The sequence below is a fragment of the Neoarius graeffei genome, chromosome 3 (genome assembly GCF_027579695.1).
Source record: "Neoarius graeffei isolate fNeoGra1 chromosome 3, fNeoGra1.pri, whole genome shotgun sequence".
NCBI lineage: Eukaryota > Metazoa > Chordata > Actinopteri > Siluriformes > Ariidae > Neoarius > Neoarius graeffei.
The window spans coordinates 11,776,947-11,803,814 of record NC_083571.1 but is presented as its reverse complement, the minus strand read 5'-3'; the positions used below and the strand labels follow the sequence as shown (position 1 = coordinate 11,803,814).

Below are 26,868 nucleotides of genomic sequence, written 5' to 3'. Positions count from 1 at the left end.
TATGCTGTGGGCGGCACGGTGGTGTAGTGGTTAGCGCTGTCGCCTCACAGCAAGAAGGTCCTGGGTTCGAGCCCCGGGGCCGGCGAGGGCCTTTCTGTGCGGAGTTTGCATGTTCTCCCCGTGTCCGCGTGGGTTTCCTCCGGGTGCTCCGGTTTCCCCCACAGTCCAAAGACATGCAGGTTAGGTTAACTGGTGCCTCTAAATTGACCGTGAATGTGAGTGTGAATGGTTGTCTGTGTCTATGTGTCAGCCCTGTGATGACCTGGCGACTTGTCCAGGGTGTACCCCGCCTTTCGCCCGTAGTCAGCTGGGATAGGCTCCAGCTTGCCTGCGACCCTGTAGAAGGATAAAGCGGCTAGAGATAATGTGATGTTCTTATGCTTTTATTTTTTGTGAAGCACATTGAATTGCCTGTGTGTATGAAATGTGCTATACAAATAAACTTGCCTTGCCTTACCTTGTAAACGCACTGACTGTGATTTAAATTACGCTACAAGTTTGTTTATATTTTGGGAAATAAATTTGCTACAAACATGCTAACAGTGCTGAGATTTTTTTTCTCCAGTTTTCCAGTGTTTCAGTTTGCTGATAGCTAGCCAGCTAATTAGCAGTTATTCCACGAAATTGAGTCGTACATGAGCTGATAGCTGATGATGAGATTGAGTGGAATAACTGTTTTATTCTTTTTTTTTTAAAGATTTTTTTTGGGCTTTTTGCACCTCTACTGGACAGGACAGTGCAGAGACAGGAAACGAGCGGGAGAGAGAGACGGGGAGGGATCGGGAAACGACCCCGGGCCGGAACCGAACCCGGGTCCCCGGATCCACGGCACGGCGCCCCATCCACCCGAGCCACGACGCCCCCATGAATAACTGTTTTATTCTATCCATATTCACTGGATTTTGAGAAACTGATCATTTTTATTTTAATTTTTTGCAAATTCGATCAATAAAAACTACACAAAATGTCTGACAAAATAATTTCCGCTTAGAATGTAAACAAGCTGGCGAAATGAGAGGAGCAATTTGTGAAAAATGCTACAATGATAATTCTTGAAAAATAAAAAACATAAGTTCTTACCATTAAATACTTTTATTCCATATTTTATTTTTTTTAAATATATTTTTCGGGGTTTTGTTTTCACGTAGAGTTTTTATTTCGTCTTCAGTTGGTTCAGCAAGCCGCTCCACCATTTTGTTTTTCTCTACTCACGGTATATGAGCTGATAGCCTAGTAGTAGAGTAGCCAATCAGAGCGCACGATTGCTTATATCCAGTGAATATGGATAGAATAATCAACTGATAGAAGACTTGTTCACATTTGTTCTACATTTTTATTCTCCATTATCTACGCAAACATCATTTCTATGTTTGATGTCTCTGAGTTTATTTTCCAGTTTTAGTGGTTATGGTGGCATAAAAATACACCCTACTGGTTTAGGCCATGCCTAAACCTGGCTTGGGCCATGCCCACTTCAGGTTTAAATCCAAAGACAGACTACAGGTACAGGTATAGATACAGATGTTTGGAGTGCTAAACAGATACACATACACATAGCAGATACAGATAGTTCCATTGCATTACATTTACATTTGTGTTACATTTACATTGAAATAATTTTTTTATGTACAATATTTTTTTTCTCTAAAATAGCAAATTTTAAATACAGACCCGCTGACTCTCCTCTAGTCCATCTGGTATCACTGAAGAGTCTGTGACATAGGGCTTTATTTCATTGTTATCTCCTAAGAAAAGTCAGTGATCTAAGGGTTATTAACAGTCACGGTGGTCCTCCGGTTGACCCCATGAACACAGTATTGATGGGAGGCAGGGAGGACACCATGTCCCGCACCTCAGCACTGCTGTGATGAGGAAGCAAGATATCTTGGGAAGGATGATACTGAGCAGCAGTGCCGTACATGCACGGAGAAACAGAGCAAGGAATTGACGGGGTTATCGAAGAACCTGCAACAGATACATCGTGAAAATATTGTGAATAACTGAAAATGGGCTAAATGAGCTTATATCGCTACACCGGTATGATCAGGATCTATGAAAATTGAAAAACACACCCTTGTCTTCTTGCCACCTCAAATAGCTAATCAGCTAATTAATTGACAGAATCCTAGTTTGCATTCGTCTTACGTCAATATAGGATCTGACCTAAAATTTGGAACATCGTTTCCTCAGAAATGAATTTAACACCACCAAAACCTCTCATAACAATGACACTCTTTACATTACAGGCATTTAGCAGACGCTCTTATCCAGAGTGACGTACAATGTGCCTGGGGAACAGTGAGGGGTAGATGCCTTGCTCAAGGACACTTCAGCTATTCCTAGGACTCGAACCAGTGACCTTTTGGTCCAAAAGCTGCTTCTTTAACCATTAACCCATGGCTTGTAATTATTATTCTCTAAACTAGCTACATTTTCCAGCTAGGTTTCTTGCTAGTTCAGAACACATGTTCGGTGGCTCAAAGGTTCCATCCATCATCTTAACACCCACTAAAAATTTGCATATTGGATATGATTGGTTGAAAAGCTTTTGAGCCTATTTTGTGACATCACAAACTGAGAATTACAAACTGACATCAGTTATTTCCCCCACCATTCTGAATATCATCAGAATCAAGCTTTGTAGCAAATCTATAAGTTTAAAAACTAAATTTTTTTGATTATTTATTTATTTATTTCCTTGCTTACAGAAGCTCAAGCGCAATTTGTTCTTGTTACGATGTTTAAATAGCTAGCTTTTCAATTAATAATTTCTTCGGTGCCTGATAAACGATTAATCTGGATGAAAAAAAAGCATAAATAACATTTAACAGTTTTCAAAATGCACTACCTTACCTTTTATGCCATTATCTAATCAGCCAATCCCTTGACAGCAGCATAATGCATAAAATCATGCAGATACAAATCAAGAGCTTCAGTTAATGTTCACAATGTTCAAACATCAGAATGGGAAAAATTGTGATCTCAAAAAGTGTGACTTTCTTTCACTGTGGAATGGGTGTTGGTTTGAGCCAGATGGACTGGTTTGAGTATTTCAGAACCTGCTGATCTCCTGGGGTTTTCACACATAACAGTCTCTAGAGTTTACACAGACAGAATGGTGCGAAAAAAAAAAAACATTGAGTGAGTGAGCAACAGTTCTGTGGGTGGAAACAAACGTCTTGTTGATAAGAGAGGTCAGAGGAAAATGGCCAGATTGGTTCAAGCTTTTTTGCCAGGCAGGATATACTAACTCATATAATCACTCTTTACAACCGTGGTGAGCAGAAAAGCATCTCAGCATGCAACAGCAAAAGAACACATTGAGTTCCACTCCTGCCAGCCAAGAACAGGAATCTTAGAATCAAGAACAAGTTCCTGTTAAAGTGGCTGGTGAGTGTATGTACTGTATGATAAATACGAACGTCCTGACACAAGCACATGACGTATACCAACATAGCTAATCAAACTATCACTACACAGAACACTGTTATTCATGGTATAGAAGGTGTGCAAATATGTTGCATGTCATTTATTTTCAGTGAGAATGGGTTGAAGAGCTTTATATTCTTTATTAATTCACGAAGCTAAAATGATCCAAACTCCTCATACTGTATAAATGCTTTCCCGTTGTTTCTTGTAATAATAAAAGTTTGTCTTCTCACCTGCTGAGCGTGTAATTAGAGGAGGTTGTGACGGGTAGTAAGGTGCTGCTGGTTTTCTGCTCATGTCGTTCAGGATGTTGAGAGGGTCATGGACCTCAGCGTATGCAGGGACACAGCGAGTGGAAGTCACACTGCTGATCACTGATACATGCTGATCGATCAGAGAGCCCATCCTCTGCGTGTCCACATAGCTGCTGTTCCCATAGTAGCCTGGAAGTGAGGAGGGAAAGCACTTAAAGCACAGACAAACCAAAAGTAGATTTTTAATCGAATAATCATATTCGATCAAGGTCGTATTCAAAAGTTAAGCACAATCATCTCTCATCTCATCTCATTATCTCTGGCCGCTTTATCCTGTTCTACAGGGTCGCAGGCAAGCTGGAGCCTATCCCAGCTGACTACGGGCGAAAGGCAGGGTACACCCTGGACAAGTCGCCAGGTCATCACAGGGCTGACACAGACAACCATTCACACTCACATTCACACCTACGGTCAATTTAGAGTCACCAGTTAACCTAACCTGCATGTCTTTGGACTGTGGGGGAAACCGGAGCACCCGGAGGAAACCCACGCGGACACAGGGAGAACATACAAACTCCGCACAGAAAGGCCCTCACCGGCCACGGGCTCGAACCCGGACCTTCTTGCTGTGAGGCAACAGCGCTAACCACTACACCACCGTGCCGCCCATTAAGCACAATCAATCAGGAAAATTGTAAACTCATAACTGCATTCAGACCTCAGATGTGCATAGCTACAGACATAAGTGCATAATTCAGAAGTTACTCAGGAGTTAAACGGAACCACATGAGAGCACAATTTATGAAATTTATATTTTGGGCTGTAATTATGCTCAAAAAATTAAGAACTACCATGTGAGTCCAATATCAAATACGTAAATAATTATAAGTATAAATATAAATAATTATATGTAATTAACAATAATATAATTAATACAATTAAAAATTATAATAAATAAATAAATATAATTTAATATAATTTTTCTCCACATGACACTCAAGAAGGCAATGCTTATCTCAAGGACCCAATTGTTTATGGACAAAATTACAAACAACACTTCAAGTGAGTTGAAAGTGTAGCAGACGAGTGCTTGGTCGGCTTATCTTTCAAACCATGGGCATTTTTATTATTTTTTTTAGAGTAGAGCACACTGAAATGAGACCGTCAATGACAGCGTAGCTTACTCCAGCCCCGTCTAGTCCAGATGGAATGATCTAAAGTGGGCCACTTTGTGCAATAAATGCTGCAACCTATATACATTACATGCAAGCTATATATAGAAGCTATATAGGAATACCGACCCATTTGCGAGAAAGAATCCAAAACGGTGAGGAATTGACCGAGAAGAAGTGATTTTTGTTGAACTGTTCATTAAGGCTTAATTAGTCCATCCATCCATTATCTGTAGCTACTTATCCTGTACAGGGTCGCAAGCAAGCTGGAGCCTATCCCAGCTGACTATGGAAACTCACGCAAACACAGGGAGAACATGCAAACTCCACACAGAAAGGCCCTCGTTGGCCACTACTAACCACTATACCACCATGCTGCCTAATTAGTCCATAACTTCATTAATAATTGTCATTAAACAAATCTGGGTAGAAGTTATATGCGCCCTAGGCACCCCTTCCTTCATGCCAGAAAGAATCAAAATCGGTGAAGAACTGATAGAGAAGAAGCGATTTTCGTGAAACGACGACGGACAACATGATGGCATAAGCTCATCGCCTATCGGCCAGATGCGCTTATAATGATAACATTGGTATTGTTTTATTAATTCGACAAATTTAAAAAAAATGAAAGTGTGATAAAATAATCCACATTGCACTCACACATTACAATTTCATGACCTCAATTAAGCTCTTATGGCTTCATTCCGATGAATGAATGTTCAAGCACAACGTAAAAACACTAACACGCAACTTAATAGGTTGCACTGGATCAACTGCTGTTTTAAAAACTGCTCAATAATACCGATGGAAGCCATATTGTTAAATGAAACCAAATTTGCTTTGATTGTCATAATTACAACTAGGACTGTTTAAATATTTTATATCTTCTCATATATCATCATACTATCTTTTTTATTTAGATTTTAAAATCATTTTTTACTTTTATGTAACATTGTATTATAGTATTTAACAGCAAAGAAAACATAATCGACTTCCTTCTTCAGTCCTTATCTTCTATCCCTGTTTTTTTTTTCAGGTTTAAAAGCGAGTGCTTGCATTTGAAACATTTTTGAAATTGGATGTTTCTTCTCAAGATAAAACTCAGATAAAACTTTAGAGGCATGAACTTTGCAGGTAAGTTGGATACTATGAATGGAAAATCAACATAAGCATGCACTTAGCCCATTTCTGGACATGTGCAAATTTCCATGTATAAATATCGACATTAATTTAGGACTTAAGTCGCCAGTTCTGACTTTTAGTTATTGAATGCTCCAAGATTCCAGTTTGTGCAGTTGGACCAGTTTTATTGACCATTGGGATTCTTTTAAAGAGCCAAACCTGAAAATCTTGATCCCACATTATTTCTGATCATAATTACCCCCCCCAAAAACAAACAAAAAAAAACAGCATTACTATCCTCACCACTGTGTGCTGTGCTGGTGTACACTGGACCTGAACATCCTCCTCCACTCCCTGCAAATCCATAGTCCATTAGCTGCACTCCCTGAACCTCAATAGTGGGCTCTGAAGTGGACGGGTAGCTTCCAGACGAGACTCTGGAGCTGTACGCTACACCACCGCAGCTGCTGTTAAAGCAGTCCTTTGCCAACTGCTGGCCACTGAAGGAGGAATAGCGTGAGCACTCGCTGCGAGCCTGGTAAGCCAAGGGGGGCGTGTGGGTCTGGGTCAGGTTGGTAGGCTGGTAGGTGGAGGAGCTGGTATAGTAGGTGGATGCAGGCAGGCTTTGGTACATGGCATCAGGGAAAGCCTGGCAGGGTGCATGAGGCTGGACCGGGCAACTGCTTGGCGATCTCACTGCCATCGGGCCCTGGTTGATCACACTGCCTCGGTTCACCATGGCTGGAGAGATGGGAGGGGTGATCAATGGACCACTGCTCTGGGAGTAATCCAACTGGCCTGGATAAAGAAATGTTACACTGCATTTTTAGCTTGTTTTGTTGATATTGTGTGTAATTTGACTTTAAGAGATTTTAGAAATATATAGTCAATGTCTGACTTCACTCCTGAGAACTGTCTCAACATTTGTCAAATCCAATATGCATTTATACTCATTACTCAATACATAATGCATTAATCAGTGTTGTAGTCGAGTCACTAAATCTAGAGACCAAGTCCAGTCTCGAGTCCCCAGTGCCCAAGTCTGAGTCATTAAAGAAAATTTTGAGTCAAGCCCACTACTGATCCGAATCGAGTCGGATACAAATGACACAGCTGTCACACACATACACTCTCTAAAACACATTGACAGCTTTGAGTAGTGTGAAGCTGTATGTCCCATATCATACAGCTTTGAGTAGTGTGAAGCTGTATGTCCCATAGTGCTCAAGTCGAGTCATGAGTCCTTAAAATTAGGCATGAGTCAGATTCTAATACACTAACACTAATACAAATTTCTGTTTTCAGTTTGATAAATCCATCCATGGGGGTGAAAAAAAACATTTGTGTATTTGTCTGTATATGAGAAATTTAACAATATTTATTTTATCAGAATATGCCCTTTCATATTTTATGATTTTTCATTAGCATCGCTGTCTTCTTATATAATATGCAATCCAATTAGACATTTATGTACAAATTTGTGTTTTTCTCCTGCAAAAATAATTCTTATCTTCATTTCTACAGCATCTCCATAATTATTCAAACCTGCTTTATACTACAGTGGGATGAAAGTGCTGCTTAATATATGGTGAAAACTATTTTGACCTGATGAAGATTGCTAAATTGAGAAAAAAAAAGGAAATATATGCCAAATTAACATGACTTTTGGTACTGATATATACGGTTTATTCTGTCCACATTCACTGGATATGAGCAATCATGCGCTCTGATTGGCTATCAGCTCATATACCATGAGTAGAGAAAAATAAAATAGCGGAGCGTGTTGCTGAACTAACCGAGGACAAAATAAAAACTCTACTCAAAAACAAAACCCCAAAAAATACAAAAAAGCAACAAAATATGGAATAAGTATTTGATGGTAAGAACATGTCTTTTTTTATTTTTCAAGAATTATTATTATAGCATGTTTTACAAATTGCTACTGTCATTTCGCTGGTTTGTTTACATTCTAAGCCGAAATAATTTTGTCGGACGTTTTGTATAAAGTTTTTATTTATTGAATAGCCTCGTCAACTATCAGCTCATGTACGACTTGATTTCGTGGAATAACTGTTAAATATTAGGCTATGAGATGTTTATGAAGCTAATTGACTTCTCAGTTGTATAGACTTTTATTTACTTATGTGTCAAAATTATAATTTTATTCTAGTCATTTTGTATCTGTAATTTATAAATGTATTTATTTAAATCTGTGATTGGCTCATTTCTTTTCACCTGATTTTTTCCTGATTTAAAGGCAAGTGCTTGGTTTAATGGGACTGGCCTAGATGCAATTGGAAATCTCTCACCTCCAGAGCTCTACTCGAGAAAAACCTGGCAACCTCGGAGATGGTAATTGCACACAAGTCATTTCAAACAATCTCAAAACGCTGCCCATAAAATCAAGTTAAGCACCTGTTTAACAGAAGTTCGAGATCAATAATTTTCCCTGTCGATCTAGTAATGTATCTTTTGAGATGAAGTCCTGAGTGTTAGTGAAGTAGTAAAGTTCAGCAGTTATGTTTAGGTTCTTTACTCATAGAGCTAATGTTCATCCTTGAAGACTGCCATAAACCATATCACCTTTCTATCAAATTAATAAAAGTTACATATTGTCACAAAATGATTGACCTAGATTGGTGAAAAATGATGTGAGACATATTATTATTATTATTATTATTATTTATTGAAAGTGTTTACCAGATAGTGTAAAGCTGTCTGTGTCATTCCCCTGGTACAACACCATGGTGGCCCCCAGTCCATGCTGAGTTCCTGGGACAGGCAGATGTGTATACTCTGCCTGGGTCTCGTTCTTCACAGATGAATCATTGTTCACAATCCCTGCTTTATTACGATTTGCCAAGAAGCATGAACTTGGGGAAGCCGTGAATGTTGCCTTACTGGCATCTGAAACATTTAAAAACAATACGGTAACATCAGCTTACTGAATGAACTCGTAGCAGTTAAAATAATTCCCCACCCAAAAATACAACAATGTTTACCTGCGTTTCTCATATATTTATCCAGGAGATTTTGTAGATCTTGCTCTTTATCATTATTAAACTGTGTTTCAATTGCCAGCAGGATGTATTCATCCAACAGCATCCGGATGAGGTGGAAGGAGCCTGAGGAAAGATTTTCTCAGTGAGTTATACAGGATGAATTCCAGTCTGGGACACGTTTATTACCGCTCAACTTTTCATTATTACAGAGGAGTGGAATAGTGACAAATGAGGGAAGTGTACTTTTTATAGGAAAGAGGACATTTTTCCTCTCGTACATCTATGACACAAAACTAGAAGGTCTTGTGTTTAATTCTGGCTTTATTTATTTATTTAACCAAATAAAACTTCTATTACAGGTAGTCGTCGACTTACGACTGCGTTTGGTTATGACTGACTGGTCGTAAACTGATCTGGTCGTAAGTCGGCCTATGTTAAATGAATGTAAGTATATTGTGATGTGTAATGATATTGTAATCATCTTAAAGTCTTATTTTATCAACATTTTCTTATTTCATTACCTTAGCTTATTATTTGGTTTAAGTCAAACACTGCATACTACACTGTGTACAGTACAATTCATTTAATATGTGCAAAACAAAAAATATGAAATACAGGTGTGAAAAATAGAAAACATTTTAGTTTGAAACATACCAAAATACAAATGTAAAACAGAGCAAAATACAAAATTTAGTGACCGCTGGCATCACTGGTGCTTGGCTGCGGGTCGTCTACATCATCATCAGCTGTTGCAGCACTCGGGCTGGCGGGAGCATTTGCTTGTTTCATAAACCAGGAGCTGGGGCGGAAACTGTATGACGGAGTGCACGAGGGAGCGCGAGAGAGACTGTGCATGTGCCTGGAGCTGGGGCGGAAACTGTTGTACGTGGTGAGAGGTGCTGCCGGGAGCTGGGGCGGAAACTGTCGTAAGCTCAGCTAGCTCAGCTGGGAAACACTTGTCAGCCATAACCAGACGGTCGTAAAGTCGATCGGTCGTAAGTCGCATAGGTTGTAAGTCGACGACTACCTGTACTTTTTTATGTAATAAAATACTTACCTCCACCAACTGTGTTTTCACCTCCATTTGTTTGTTTGCCTGTTTCCAACATAACTCAAAAAGTGGTGAACGGATGTTAATGAAATTTGGAGGAAAGGTGAGCCATGTGGGCCAAGGAACTGTCGTGGTCCTACCTGTGGTTTTCCTCTCTTCAGGTAACATTTCCACTCCTCTCCACTCAGTATTACCTGCCACGCCCACATACTCCTCCTCTTATTAACTTTCAGTAGCTGTCATTGGCTGTTGCCTATCACCTGCTCCTCCTCTGTGGGTATTTAATCTGCAGTCCTCCCAAGCTTCAGTGTCAGATCGTCTTCAAGGCATCGACTCCGTCAACTCTTCAGTCCTGGTAACCTGACCCTGCATTTCTGTCCCTAATCTTGCTACCTGATCTGTGACTCTGTGTTCCAGCCTGTTCCCTACTCCTGTCTATTGTGCTGTCCTGTCTGTCTGCTGAGGGACTGCTTGCTGGGAGACTGCCTGAAACCCAAGTGCTGTCAGCTTACAGCCACGCTACTTTGACAACGCCTGATCCTGTCTGATCTCAGAAGCTAAGTAGGGTTGAGCCTGGTTAGTACTTGGATGGGAGACTGCAGACATCCCCACCAGCCATCCCTGCCTCTCAGTCCTCTGGCCACTGAACTTCACACATGCACATCCTCCTAACTCCCTTTCCCCTGCTATTGATAAAACTCCACATTTAACTTGTGTTCTTGGGTCTTCGTCTGTTTATCTTGACAGAACAATCTGACCATCATGGACCCAGCACCCTCCCCAACCAGCATGGTGATTGAGCCTGAAATGACTGCCCTGCAGCGACTGGAACGTACAGAGGGAGACATAAACCGGATGTCTGGCGACATTGCATCTCTGCTCCAGCTTAACCAGCAGCAACAACTGTTGCAGCAGCAGCTAACCCAGGTCCTGCAAGTACTCACCAACCCCACCACTCCATCCGCTCATGTTCTTCCTGCTCTGGCCCCCGGTTACCTGGAACCGAAGATCGGTAATCCGGAACGTTTCAATGGTGACCCAAACCAGGTCTGGCCATTCCTGACCAGCTGCTGTATCCAGTTCTCTCTGCAGCCCAGGACCTTCTCAATGGACGGAGCCAAGGTGGGGTACATCATCACTCACCTGACCGGCCGGGCTCGGCTGTGGGGAACAGCAGAATTCGACCGGCAGACCCCGGCCTGTGCCTCCTTCAGTGCCTTCGCCGAGGAGATGTTAAAGGTGTTCGACCTGGGCTCGTCAAAAACAGGCGTCACGAGCACTGATGAGTATCCGTCAGGGCAACCGGACGGTGGCGGACTATTCTATCGACTTTCGTACCCTGGCGAGGCGCAGTTCATGGAACATGGCGGCGCTAGTGGACACCTTCCTCCACAGTTTGGCGGACTACGTCAAGGACGAGCTCGTTTCCCATGAGCAACCCCCGACACTCGATGAGGCCATTGCCCTTGCCGTGCGCATCAATCATCGTATCCAGATCCGTAGACGAGAGAAGGGGCGTCCTAGTCAACCTGCCACCCGCACTCGGGGGGGAGTCTTCCGCTGCCCAGTTCCCGCCTGTCATGCCCCAAAGCCAACATAATCAGTCTGAGCCCATGGAGATCGGCCATGCCTCCCTCTCCCCCGAGGAACAACAGCGCTGCCTGACCTCCATCCGTAAACCCCTGCTTCAGCTCCGCCTTCAGCTTCCCGACACCACTTGTGCCCTGACCGCCCTGGTGGACTCTGGAGCCGAAGCCAACATTATGGATACAGAGTTCGCATGGCAGCTGGGTCGCCACCATCTCACTCCACCCGTTCCTGTACGAGCGCTGGGTGGACATCGTCTCGGCACAGTTACACACATCACAACCCCCATGACCATGTTGCTGTCAGGAAACCACCAGGAGTCCATCCAGTTCCACCTCCTACACTCACCCGGCCAACCACTCATCCTAGGGTACCCGTGGCTCCGTCTACACAACCCCCAACTTGACTGGGAGACTGGCACCATATGAGAGTGGGGAAGGGGCTGCCATCAGACCTGCTTGAAGGGAGCCGTCCTGCCAGCCAACCAGGAGACCACCAGCTCCACCCCCGACATATCCAAGGTTCCTGTCTGCTATCACCACCTGAGAGAGGTGTTCAACAAGTCCAAGGCTACGTCGTTGCCCCCACACCGACCACATGACTGCACCATCAACCTCCTGCCAGGCACCGCACCCCCTAAGGGCCATCTCTACTCCCTGTCAACCCCGGAAAGAAAGGCCATGGAGGACTACATAAATGACTCTCTGGCCACTAGCCTAATCCGTCCATCGTCCTCCCCTGCTGGAGCTGGATTTTTCTTTGTGGGAAAGAAGGATGGTTCTCTTCGTCCATGCGTAGATTACCGGGGCTTGAACGACATTACGGTTAAGAACCGCTACCCTCTGCCACTACTCTCCTCCACCTTTGAATTGCTGCAAGGGGCCACAGTGTTCACCAAGCTAGATCTCCGGAATGCTTACCATCTGGTGCGAGTAAGAGAAGGCGACGAGTGGAAGACTGCGTTCAACACCCCGACGGGACATTATGAATATCTGGTCATGCCATTCGGTCTCACCAATGCCCCAGCAGTGTTCCAGGCACTGGTAAACGACATCCTTAGAGAGATGCTCAATAAGTTCGTTTTTGTTTACTTGGACGATATTTTGATCTTCTCAAAAACCCTGTCTGAACACACCCACCATGTCCAGTTGGTCCTGTGCCGCCTGCTTGAAAATTCGTTGTTTGTGAAAGCAGAGAAGTGCGAGTTCCACGCTCAGTCTGTCTCGTTCCTGGGATATGTGGTGACCGAGGGCAGCATTCAAATGGACCCTGCGAAGGTGTCGGCAGTGACGTCGTGGCCGGTTCCAGAGAGCCGTAAGAAACTGCAGCAGTTCCTGGGGTTCGCCAACTTCTATAGGAGGTTCATCCGGGGCTACAGCACCGTGGCAGCCCCACTCACTGCACTGACCAGCATCAAACAGCCCTTCCAATGGACTGCAGCAGCTGACAAAGCCTTCGAAACCCTCAAGGCCCGTTTCACTTCAGCTCCCATCCTCCGGATGCCTGACGTCGAGCGGCAGATTGTGGTGGAGGTAGACGCTTCAGATGTGGGAGTCGGGGCAGTGCTTTCCCAGCAAGCAGCAGAGGATGGAAAAATGCACCCCTGTGCCTTCTACTCCCGAAGACTGACCCCAGCAGAAAGCAACTACGACATCGGCAATCATGAGCTACTGGCGGTCAAGCTCACCCTCGAGGAGTGGCGCCACTGGTTGGAGGGGTCTAAGGTTCCGTTTGTGGTCTGGACAGACCACAAAAACCTGGAATATATCTGGACAGCCAGGAGGCTAAACTCCCGCCAGCGCCGGTGGTCACTATTCTTCACCCGATTCAACTTTGTCCTTTCGTACCGTCCTTGCTCCCGCAACATCAAGCCCGATGCACTCTCCCGGATGTTTCAGAGGGATGAGGCATCCAAGGAGGAATTAACACCCATCCTCCCAAGCCCCTGTGTCATTGCTGCCCTGACCTGGGACATCGAGGAGCAGGTTCGAGAGGCCATCAGGGACCAGCCAGGCCCCAGCGCTTGCCCCTCCAACCGTCTCTATGTTCCAGTCAACCTGAGGTCTCAGGTGATTCAATGGGGACATGACTCCCGCCTGGCCTGTCACCCCGGGGTCACACGCTCCCTCCATCTGCTGTCTCAGCGATTCTGGTGGCCGTCAATGAGGAAGGACATCCAGGATTTTGTGAGAGCCTGCCCCACTTGCAACCAGCACAAGTCCCCCAGTCAGCCCCCAGCCAGGTTACTCCAGCCCCTGCCAGTACCCATGCGTCCCTGGTCCCACGTCTCCCTGGACTTTGTTACTGGTCTTCCTCCATCGGAAGGTAATACGATCATCCTCACCATTGTGGACCGCTTCAGTAAGATGACCCACTTTGTGCCTCTCCCAAAACTGCCAACTGCGAAGGAGACTGCCCGGGTCATCTTAGAACACATCTTTCGGGTCTACGGCCTGCCCAGGGATATCGTTTCTGACCGGGGACCGCAGTTCTCCACCAGTTTCTGGAGGGAATTCTGCCACCTCCTCGGGGCCACTGCCGGTCTGTCATCCGGATTTCACCCACAGTCAAATGGCCAAACAGAGTGCATGAATCAGGAACTGGAGAAGGCACTTAGGTGTGTGGCTTCACGCAACCCCCACGCCTGGGCTCAACATCTGCTCTGGGTGGAATATGCCCACAACTCCCTCACCAACTCTGCCACCGGACTCTCCCCCTTCCAGTGTGTGTATGGCTATCAACCACCTCTGTTTGCCAGCCAGGAGGGAGAAGCCACCTGCCCGTCTGCTCTCGCCTACGCCCGCCGCTGCCGCCGCACGTGGGCCCAGGCCCGCACCGCACTCCTGAAGTCCAGTACCAGCTATGCTATTGGGGCTAACCGGGGAAGGACCCCTGCACCCATTTACCACGTCAGCCAGAAGGTATGGTTGTCTGCTCAAGACCTACCACTACGGGTGGAGTCACACAAATTGGCGCCTTGCTACATCGGACCCTTTCCCATACAGAAGGTCATCAGTCCCACAGCAGTTCGGCTGCTGCTGCCCAAGACCATGAGGATACATACCACCTTCCACGTCTCCAAACTCAAACCGGTGCACGAGAGCCCCCTGGTCCCAGCAACACCGCCGCCTCCTCCTCCACGCTTCATTGATGGTGGACCAGTCTACACGGTCCGGCGACTACTCTGCTCTCGACGAAGGGGTAGGGGCATCCAATACTTGGTAGACTGGGAGGGTTATGGTCCTGAGGAGAGGGCATGGGTCCCCGCTGGAAGGATTTTGGATCCGGCCCTCATCGCCGACTTCCATCACCTACACCCCGACCAGCCCTCCATCCGACGGGGTCGACGTAGGGGTGCTCACCATACGGAGCCACTTCCAGACCCTGCCGCCACCCCTGCTCCAGCGTCCGAGTCTTCCGACAGTGAAGATGGTGTGGAGGCTATGGACACTGACCGGTCAGAGGAATTCTGACCCTCCACCGGTATTCCCCCTCCTCCCGCCCGTCTTGGTGGGTCTGCTCCTAGGGACTTCTGGAGCCGTCCCTTGAGGGGGGGGGGGTTCTGTCATGGTCCTACCTGTGGTTTTCCTCTCTTCAGGTAACATTTCCACTCCTCTCCACTCAGTATTACCTGCCATGCCCACATACTCCTCCTCTTATTAACTTTCAGTAGCTGTCATTGGCTGTTGCCTATCACCTGCTCCTCCTCTGTGGGTATTTAATCTGCAGTCCTCCCAAGCTTCAGTGTCAGATCGTCTTCAAGGCATCGACTCCATCAACTCTTCAGTCCTGGTAACCTGACCCTGCATTTCTGTCCCTAATCTTGCTACCTGATCTGTGACTCTGTGTTCCAGCCTGTTCCCTACTCCTGCCTGTTGTGCTGTCCTGTCTGTCTGCTGAGGGACTGCTTGCTGGGAGACTGCCTGAAACCCAAGTGCTGTCAGCATACAGCCATGCTACTCTGACAATGCCTGATCTCAGAAGCTAAGTAGGGTTGAGCCTGGTTAGTACTTGGATGGGAGACTGCAGACATCACCACCATGCTCCCACCAGCCATCCCTGCCTCTCAGTCCTCTGGCCACTCAACTTCACACACGCACATCCTCCCAACTCCCTTTCCCCTACTATCAATGAAACTCCACATTTAACTTGTGCTCTTGGGTCCTCGTCTGTTTATCCTGACAGGAACAGCTTATTAGATTTTGATGAAAATCTGGATATGTATGTGGATCCAGGATTTTTTTTTTTTTTTGCTTTTCCCAATGTAGCTCAAAAAGTAGTGAATGGATTTGGATGAAATTTTGTGGACAGCTTTAGTATTATCCTAGCTTCAAGTGATTTGATTTTGATGCTGATAACATGTGGCTTGGTGGAGATATGCACTCTACTCTACTAAGTGACCTTCTAGTATTAAAACTATCCTTAGCAACAATTTACACTATCAGAAATAGGGGTAGAGTAGGATTCCATTTCTGTCCCCCAAGGTACAATCCAGGCTTGTAGTACTTGAGTCCAGGACTTGGACTTGTGTCCTAATTTTAAGGACTTGCGACTTGACTTGGACTTGAGCACTGATGACTCACACTCAGACTTGTGCATTAACTGCATTCAGACTCATAAATTGGAGATGAGGACTCTGATTTTTTCTTTATTTTTTGTAATGTGCCATAATAATTTGGCATAAGATATTAATATTTACATTAATTTTTGTACTAATTTCATGCAAGTGTATCACACCTGCACGCCTTGGCATGTGCATCAGATAGACTCTCAGGCATGCCCCGGACAGCGCACGCACCAAGTGGACTCTCTCGCGTGCGCCATAAACGACTTGCACCTGCACAGGATTAAGGCTCAATCAGCGAGGCAATATAAAAACTGTGAAAATGCACTTACTTTGTGAAGTATTAAGTTGTGTTGCTGACACATTACCGAGCCTTATTTCCTTGTTTGGTTTCCTGATCCCTGATTCCCTGTTTCTCATCTTTGATTCTGCCGAGTCTATGATAGCCTGTTTGTGCCTCGCTTGACCTATTGACTGTTTCACCATTTTACGATTTTGCCTGCCATTCTGGATTGTTTGCCTGTCTTCATTTGTATTAATAAACACACCTTCTGTACTTACATCCGTCTCCCGACCATCTCTGACAGAATACTTCACGGAAGGGGTCTGGATCCCTAAGGAGGAGGATTCAAGGGCAATCAACCAGTTCAGGTTGATTTCACTGCTGAGCATGGAAGGGAAAATCTTCTTCAGTATAGTAGCAAAGTGGCTGTCGGACTTCCTCTGCAATAATAACTACATAGACACATCAGTGCAAAAGGGAGAGGTCACTGGAGTGCCAGGGTGTCTAGAACACACTGGAGTGGTGACTCAACTCATCCGGGAAGCCCACGAGAACAAGAGAGACCTCACTGTGTTGTGGCTAGATCTAGCCAATGTGTATGGCTCCATCCCCCACAAACTGGTCCAGACCACCATGTCCAAACATCATGTGCTACACCATGTTGCAGATTTGGTCCTGGACTATTATGACCAGTTCAGGTTAAGAGCCTCAGCAGGTGCAATAATGTCTGAGTGGCACAAGCTGGAGGTTGGAATAATTACAGGCTTTACCATCTCAGTAGCCTTGTTTGCCTTGGCAATGAACATGATTCTGAAGTTAGCTGAGCCAGAGTGTTGAGGCCCCAGAACCCAGTCAGGGATCCAACAGCCACCAATCAGGGCTTTCATGGATGACCTGGAGTCTGTACCAGGATGCAGATGGATCCTCCAAAGGCTAGAAAAGCTAATCAAGTGGGCTCGGATGAGCTTCAAACCAGCCAAGTCCAGATCACTAGTGGTGAAGAAGGGAAAGGTCACCGAAAGGTTCTGATTCAAGATCGAGGGGACATTAATACCAACAATTGCGGAGAAGCTTGTGAAAAGTTTGGGCAAGGTGTTCGACAGCAGTCTCAAGGACTCCACATCTGTTCAGTCAACCTGCCATGAACTGGACAGCTGGCTAAGATCCATTGACAAATCTGGACTACCAGGCAAGTTTAAAATTTGGATATACCAGCATGGTATCTTGTCAAGGATACTCTGGTCGCTCCTTGTCTACGAGGTCCCCATATCCACTGTGGAGACCTTGGAGAGGAAGGTTAGTACCTGTCTCCAGAGATGGTTGGGATTGCCCAGAAGTCTCAGCAACATTGACCTCTATGGTAACACCTTAAAGCTCCAGTTGCCCCTGAAGTCCTTGGAAGAGGAGTTCAAGGTTACACGGGCAAGGGAGGTGCTGATGTACAGGGACTCAAGAGACCCAAAGGTGGCCCAGGCAGGAGTGGTGGTGAGGACTGGGAGGAAGTGGAGTGCCCAGATTGCGGTGCTGGATGCAGAGTCCCCGTTGCGCCTTAAAGATCTAGTGGATGTGGTGGCACATGGCAGAGCGGGCTTGGGATTGTTCCCAACACCTCAGCACAAGGTGGGCAAGGGGAAGGAGAGGTGGAGGCAGATTCAGGAGGAAGTGAGAGCTGCAGTGGAGGAAGGAAGATCAAGCAGAGCCTCTGGCTTAAGGCAACAGGGGTCATGGATGCAATGGGAGCAAGCCATGGACCGGAAAGTCAACTAGTCGGACCTCTGGCAGGCTGAGCCACACTGTATCACCTTCCTGATTCAGGCAGTGTATGATGTCCTGCCTAGCCCGGCAAACCTCTTCACCTGGGGTAAGGTGGAGACCCCGAACTGCTCACTGTGCTCAGGAAAAGGGACATTGGAACACATCCTGAGCTCTTGCCCAACAGCACTCGGCCAGGGTCGATACACCTGGCACCATAACCAGGTGCTGAAACCCATTGCAGAAGCCATCAGCAAGGTGATCAGCAGCTGCAGCTGGGTGCGCAACATAACACAAGCGGTTGCATTTGTTAAGGCAGGAGAGCAGCCGAGAGCTGGACACAAGAGGGCGGCAGCAGGGATCCTAGCTACAGCCCAGGACTGGCAGTTGTCAGTGGACCTGGAGAAGCAGCTGAGATTTCCACAGCACATTGTTGGCTCCACCCTGAGGCCAGATATCCTTCTGGTTTCAGACAGCACCAAGAACATCATTATCATGGAGCTGACGGTGCTGTAGGGGGCTGCCATGCCATAGCCATAGTACCCACAATTCCCTGCTTCACTTTATGGCCCATCTTCTCCCCTTTCACTTACAGCATTGAACACAACAATCCCTGTACTTGATGCCATGTTCTATCTCCGCCCATTCTTCTCACACTCACTGTAATGGTATTGGATACAGAGATGATACCGGATACCAAATACAGTGATGACACGACTGTGCTTTAAAACCCACAGTGGAATCAAAATTCTCTCTCTGGTGGTGAATCCCCACGTGTGAAAGAGAGACATCGTTGCATCTGTGCTAAAGAAGAACAAAGAACAAAGAACGAGCTATTGATACCAAACCTTTAGCCAAAGTTCAATGTATTTGATCTTCGCATAGTTGTAATAATAACTGAACCAGTTAGTTACTGCAGCCCACGCAGTATTTTAAAAGAGAAAAGGAGACTGAATCCCTTTTCCCTTTCGCAATGTCGGCGAACTACAAACAAGATTCCTTCCAGATCATGGGACGACCGACAGGACACCGAAGATCTTCAGCTGATGAGCTGTAAAAGCAAAAAGAACAGAACTGTTTTCTCCCTGGACCTGCGCTCCGTGCTGTCTTCGGATAACAGACGACGCACCTTCGGTCGCCAAGCAAGAGCAATCTCAAGTAAGGCTGGCATCTGGGCAATTGTTAGTCTTAGTTGTGGCTAGTTAATGTGAAGAGTGTTGTTTATTTGAATTCATTCATGGTTTAAACGTATGCATTTTGATTCACATGAAAGTCGGTCTTAGACCGCGTGTTGTTTGATTTGCTTTGTTTACTATTCATATTAGTTAGATCGTGCATGCGTTCTCTCTCTCTCTCTCTCTCTTTAACTCCCTCTGTTGCACTACACCCCTCAACATTGGGATTTCAGGAGTAGCTAAGGGTTGGGTAGAAGTTTGGGTTTAAAGCCTAGTTGAGACTAGCGCTTAAGTTACAGATCCTTTGTTACTCTCCCTCGTGCGCTCTCCTTGTTGCCCATCCCCCCCTTTAGGCAGTGCCTAGCACAAAGGCTCACGCACTACAGTACATTCACATACCACACCTCTCTCTCACCTGCACGCCACACACAGCCTCGTTTCCTCACTCCCCTCCTCTTTGTCATGCGCCTGTGCACGCTCTCTCTCCCTAGCTCCTCCTCATCTCGTTAGTGTGCAGCTGCACACACACACGCACACACCTACACTCACACTCTCACACAGACACACATAAACACGTGATTTCCCTCTCACATTTTAACATTCACTCGCCCCTACACTCATTTGTCCCTACACTGTAACACTTGCATATAGCCCATTACTTCTGATCATCATTAGTGCCTTGGTTATCATCATATTCACTGCTGATTTCTTATTCTGTTTACTGATGTTTATCATCCTGTTTACTGCTGGTTATTATTCTACTTACTACTGACTATTGCTTTATACACTACTGATTATTACTTGTATATGTTGCATCACCATTTATATTGAATTACTCCTTGGCTGCTATTGTTGCTATATCTGATCAGTATTAGTTTGCTAATTTGTGTCAGTTATTTCAATAAATGGTACCTTTGGAGTAAACTGTGTCCTGTCTATTGCTACAACATTCACTGAGTGCCAACCTCTGCCAACAAGTATTCAAATTGCCTTCGCCCATTTGGTTGTTATATGAATGTTATAGATCTAGAGTAAACGTATTACATTAGAGCTACAATACTCACTAAAATTATAGCAGCATCACCACTAAGTTATTCCATTGATTTTAATAGCTTAGCTATAAACTATTAGACACTTGAATTAATGATTAATGAATTTAATGAGACTGATCCCTTTTTATATGAGACTGATTCGATAAGCCTATTGCACCTACATATTTTGGTGCCCCATGTGAGGATTGGTATTGTTGGCCTCAGTGATTTTTGTAGCAATAATTGATAAACTTAGTGTTGGGCCATTCCAGGCCTCTATTCAGTAATAGGCTAGTCAAGTGGAATTGCCAAGGCTATACCAGAGTGTTATATTGGGCTAATTGCAGTGTGGTGATAGTGTCATTTTCCAGTGTTGTTTAACTAACAGTCTTGTGTGTCAGTCATACTGTGAACACAGTTAGTAGGGAGTAAGTGACTGTATCACCAGTAGCCATTAGTAGAAACAAGTACGGTTGTCATAGTACCCTGCATAGTTAGTTGGCATACTTTGAGAGAGAGTGATAGTAAACAAGAGTCACAGGAATAACACGGATCATTATCTAGTTGTTGGTGCGAGCCACAGGTTAGAAGCCTTGCCTGTGCATTTTCTTATTTTCGCTGTTTGAGCACAGCCTGTCTGTTGTTGCCTCGTAGCCATGACATTATCTTACATTAAAAGGGGTAGACTGAGAAATAGTGCCCACGTCACTAGCTCGTCAGGTGTAGGTCCGTGCCCGAACCAGGCAGTCAGGATGAGCTGGCGTACCCCACATACGTCAGGAGGTGAGGAGGATAGCCTTCCTCCTCTGGAATCCATCCCCCTCTCTGACGTTGTCTCTGATCTCCTCAAAATCTCTCCTAAGGAAAGGGAAGAACTCGGGCAATTAACCCAGGATGAGTGTCAGACAGAGACTGACAACTTGATACAATACGTGCAGAATCCCCAACGCGGTGTCATCACCATCCAAGAGGTGGTAGGTAAGTTATTTCTGCTCCATCACCCATGTACCCGTTTGGAGCTGGAAACGCTCCAGGGGGAGAACAGGGAGCTGAGCACTAGCCGCGACCAGCTAGACGCAACGAATCAGACCCTGCGCAATGAACTCAAGCTTACCAACGATTTGCTAGAGGAGTGTGCCTGTAGACTCCAGCTAGCTGAACAGTCTAGCAGGAAAGCTGCCAATGACCGGGCCCAGGAAGAAAGTTGCAAAACCCATGCCAGGGCCCAAGCGGTGCTTCATGCACCATCCATGGAGGCAAAGGCAGAAACAGAGCCAGGAGCTGGGAGAGGGGCAGAGTCTGACACAGACTCTGAAGATTTCTTGATTGGTCGCCAAACGCCCCCCTTTCCAAACCAAAGCGCCAGGTTGCTGCCCCCTCTCGCAATCCCGGTGGAGCGGAATCATGCCCACCTGCACTTGAGGGGCCCCCAAAGCTCCCAACCATTAAAAGGGAGAATAAGAATAAGAAGTATTCAGTGGTAAACCCCACCTATGAACACTCTTTCTCTTCCTTCTCCTCTTCTGATGAGTACCATGTGAGGTATCCCCCTCCATCAAACTCATCATCAAGTAGCTCAGAGAGCGAACCTCCCCAAAAGGTCAAGGAGGACACAGAGGAACCGTTCCCCTGGCCTCCGTATGCGCCAGCTTGACTCCTTTGCAAAGGACATCGAGCGATTCGACCCTGCAGACCAGTATAAGCTGGCCTTCTCCTTTGGCAACCGACAGTTCACATGGAATCGATGCCCGTTCGGATATTCAAACTCCCCATCGAAGTTCAACATATTCCCACACAAAGCCATGAGTGACACTGCTGCTTGCAGAAACTTGATCTATGTCGATTAGGGCTGCTCGATATTGGAAAAAATCAATATCACGATTTTTTCAGTAAATATTGATATCGCGATTTTTAAAACGATATTTATACACCTTTTTTTTAAAGCCCCGATCATCAACACCCGAGGCACTGGGCCACATTTTTATAGTACAGGCCTCATAGGCTACCTGTCAACCCTTCCCGTTGTACCATGAAACGCCTTTTACTTAAACTATTTACTGTGCAAGCACGTACTTTGCATAGGTCCTATAGCCTGCACAAGGCTCACGTTCTCCTCACTCAACATTTCCGATCACAGAGGATGGAGCCAGCACTGGTATTACCAGTGATTACTGCGTAACGTCCACACTGGCTCGTAGCCAGCCAAGGATAAAATCTCTCTCTCTCACACACACACACTACAACGTAAGCTTGTGTGTTGTTAAGACACCAACATTAAACACGCACACACACGGACTGGCCATCGGGAGTAGCGGGAGTTTTCCCGGTGTGCCGGTGGTTCAGTGTGGGCCGGCGGAGAAAAAAAAAAAAAAAAACAGTTGCGCGCTGGCCTTTAATATGATAAGCAATGTTAAATGCAACTGTAATAAACAATGTTAACAGTTTCTTAAAGAAACTGTTAACATTGCTTATCATATTAAAGGCCAGCACGCAACTGTTTGTTTTTTGTTTTTTTCTCCGCCGGCCCACCGGGAAAACTCCCGCTACTCCCGATGGCCAGTCCGTGTGTGAACACGCACAATATAGAGACAAGTCCTTAATTATTAACATACATGAAAATAGCTCAGCGGCATGTAAACATTCCCTGAAAGTGTAGGTGGCACTGCAGCTAGATGCTACGTGAAATGGCACAAGGCAAACACCATGCGTCGCTCAGCCAACAGACAAAATCCACAAACCTAGTAGTCCTCCTACTACTGTGGGTTAGTGTTCTGTGGCCAAAAACACCCTATGCACAGTCATTCCAAAACATCCCCACTAGTTGCAGGTTATGTCTCAAATACAGATATGCGTTGTGGATTAAGCGATCTATTTTCAAGCATCAGGCTTCTCTTCCTTCATCTTCCAAATGTGGACTCCGCTATCTTTTTGGCATGTCAGCATTGAAATACCATTTGCAGAGATATTTCACTCGAAAAGTAAAAGCAACACATGATTAGGGCTACATGATTAGCAGGGGGACACCGTTTTAAGCGCATGGAATTTTAAAAACAATGTAATTACATCTGAGTCCGTCTACATTGCGCAATAAACCCGTCCTTAGCAGAACCTACTTCAAAGCATGATGCTAGCTGCAGATGCACAAGTCAAAATCAAATGAACCCAACATGCCGCGGCGGGCAACATTAATAACCAAATTGCCTTACCTTAAAACGCTGCCTTGACCACAGGACAACTCGCAATTATTCCACTTAAATCCACACGGTTTAACACATCTAACACAGCTAGCAAGCTGGATATGTGCTAATATTGTTGTGCTTGTTTTCTTCTGTAGATGCCATTTTTACATTACCCAGTCCCACATCCAAAAATATGACGTAAATATGTTAATTGTATTATTATAACTATTAGCAAGCAAATCAAACAACATATTAACAAATCAATATATCAAATCACCCGACACGTATGAAAACAGAAGAACTGATTTTTTACTGTTGCGGAGATATCGCGGGAGTAGAATGGATGACGTATACAAGGCTACAGTGTGCCTTAGGGGACAGAAGGGTTCGTTTTACCTTACAAATGACAAAAAATCGTTTCATATCGATATTATGAATTTTGATATCGTTTGACACCAATATCGATATCGTGATAAAAATATGATATATTGCACAGCTCTAATGTCGATGACCTTTTGATACGCTCACGAACATCTGAAGCCCACTTGATCGAGATCCGACATGTGCTTAACCAGCTTGCCAATGCTGGAGCAAAGCTGTCAATCACCAAGGGACAATGGTGCCATACCAAGGTCAAATATGTTGGACTACTTGTTGGTGCAAATGGCATTGAACCCCAAAAAGGGAGAGTTCAGGTCATTCAAGATATCAAGGCTCCGGCCACCATTTCGGAGCTCAGAAGCTTCTTAGGTGTCTGTAACTACTCTCAACAGTTTATCAAGGACTATGCTGAGATTTAGGAGGCTGCGTGAGAGCGAGGCTGCGCGAGAGCGGGCTGAGAGGCTGCGCGGGAGCGAGGCTGTGCGAGAGCAGGCTGAGAGCAGGCTGAGAGGCTGTGCGAGAGTGAGGCTGCGCGAGAGCGGGAGCGAGGCTGCGCGAGAGCGGGCTGAGAGGCTGCAGCATCGACTTTCCGCACCTCAACCCTGAAGCTGTTATAGCCATCTCTTCAACAGAAGGTCTCAGGAAGATAAAACGGTGAGTCCATTCCAATTTAGTCAATACAAGTATACTTTCCATTTTCAATCATGTCCACTTGCGGCCAGAAAAGTCAAGCGGAAGACGAGTTCGTGTCAGTGGGGGTAATGAAAGAAATGATGGAACAGAACAAAGCGTTCTATGAGGATCTCTTAAAAAGACAAGAAGCGATTTTTCAATCCTTTACCCATATGTTAATGGATTCAGCTAACAAGCGCATTGATTCCCTTGTGAGAGAAGTTCAGGAAGTCAAGTCATCACTACAGTACTTGCAAGCAGAAGTCGACACTCTTAAAACTTTACTGAAAGAAGCTCAAACCGATGTCAACGCATTGAAGGCCACCATAGAGTCAGTTAAGTGTATCAGGTCTCAAGACATGCCAGAGATTGCTATGGAAATGGATTACTTAGAAAACCAGAGTCGAAGGAACAACATCATCATTGATGGAGTGGAAGGCGACAACAGCAAGGAAACATGGGCAGAGTCAGAAGGAAAGGTGTGAAACATCCTGTCCAAAAACCTGCAGTTAGACTCGAAGACTATTGAAATTGAACGAGTACATCATAACGGCCCCTTCATAAGGGATTCTCCTCGACCGAGGCAGATAGTTGTCAAACTGTTGCGTTTTAAGGACAAGCACCTCATCCTGCGTAAAGCCAGATCTCATCTGAAGAACACTACCATCTTCATCAACGAGGATTTCTCAGAACAAGTCAGGAAACGACAAGCTGAACTGGTACCTGAGATGAAGGTGGCAAGACAACGTGGTGACTACGTGGTGATTAATTATGATAAACTTGTAATCAGAAAGAAAAATGACATCCAATAAAATCTATTTCTGATACTCTTACTTAGCATTTTTGTGTAATGATGTATATAATTTAACTATGGCTATGTTAAATACATATCTACAAACAGGAAAACAAGGAACCCAAACTACATGTTCAAACATATTTGAAGATGTTAACCTGATGTTCAATCCTTTTTCGTTAAACAATGAAAGCAAAAATGAATCAAAATACACAGATGATTGGGACCCCGACGTAAACTTTTTCAGAAATTCTACGAACAATTTATGCCAGTATTATTCTGAAAATTCATTTAAGAATTTGTGCAAAAAACTGTCTTACGCCATTTCAACTTTTTCAATGTTACATCTTAATATTAGGAGCCTTCCACGGAATTATAACTTCACTCACTACTTATCAATGCTTCAGCATGATTTTTCGGTCATTGGCCTAACTGAAACCTGGCTTAATGATTCTACATCACATCACAGGTGTGTTTTGGATCATTGTCTTATTGTAGGACCCATCCTCTTTTTAACTTCAACTTTTTTACAGATGGTGTGATGTTTGCTTCCAGAGTTTGCTGGTATTTATTCGAATCCATGCTTCCCTTGACCAATGAAATGTGCCCCATGCCACTGGCTGCAACACAACCCCAAAGCATGATCGATCCACACCCATGCTTCAGAATTGGAGAGATGTTCTTTTCCTGGAATTTGGCACCCTTTTTTCTCCAAACATACCTTTGCATATTGTGGCCAAAAAGTTCTATTTTGATTTCATCAGTCCACAGAACTTGTTTCCAAAATGCATCAGGCTTGCTTAGATGTTCATTTGCAAACTTCAGACATTGAATTTTGTGGCTAGGACACAGGAAAGGTTTTCTTCTGATGACTCTCTCATGAAGGTCATATTTGTTCAGGTGTCGCTGCATAGTAGAACAGTGCACCACCACTCCAGGGTCTGCTAAATCTTTCTGTTTACAATCTGAGGAAACAGCTACCTGAAAACACTTTGCTACGTTCTTGTAGCCTTCTCCTGCTTTGTGAGCATCAATTATTTTATTATTCAGAATGCTAGGGAGTTGCTTAGAGGAGCCCATGGCTGTTGATTTTTGTGACAAATTTGAGCAGTCAGAGAATTTATACAGCTTTGAAATCTGCATCATCTGATCTTTCCTAATGAAGAATTTGAACAAACCACAGCTCAATAAGCTAATTAAGGTCTGGAACCTTGGTAAAAGTTACCTGAGAACTCAAATGTATTGGGGTGCCCAAACTTTCGCATGGTGTTCCTTTTCTTTTTTCGCTCTCCAATTGTACAAAACAAAAATAATACACAAATCTTGCATAAAATGCTGAAAAGAAATGTCTTGTCTTTACCTTTATGCCTTCTGGTGATCAGTTCACCTTCTGCTCAATAAACTATTCATAGTAACAGACA

At 44.9% G+C, this 26,868-nt stretch overlaps 1 protein-coding gene across 1 annotated transcript in view; it reads right to left on the bottom strand.

The window, feature by feature from the left end:
• Positions 1 to 1,780: 1,780 nt before the first annotated feature.
• Positions 1,781 to 26,868, bottom strand: part of rfx6 (regulatory factor X, 6) — a 46,347-nt gene continuing 21,259 nt past the window's right edge. The window contains exons 15-19 of the mRNA XM_060915806.1: positions 8,980 to 9,102; positions 8,678 to 8,884; positions 6,281 to 6,775; positions 3,663 to 3,872; positions 1,781 to 1,965 (exon numbers count right to left, since the gene is read on the bottom strand). Of these exons, the coding sequence (XP_060771789.1) occupies positions 1,781 to 1,965; positions 3,663 to 3,872; positions 6,281 to 6,775; positions 8,678 to 8,884; positions 8,980 to 9,102 (1,220 nt within the window). The remainder of the gene's footprint in view (positions 1,966 to 3,662; positions 3,873 to 6,280; positions 6,776 to 8,677; positions 8,885 to 8,979; positions 9,103 to 26,868) is intronic.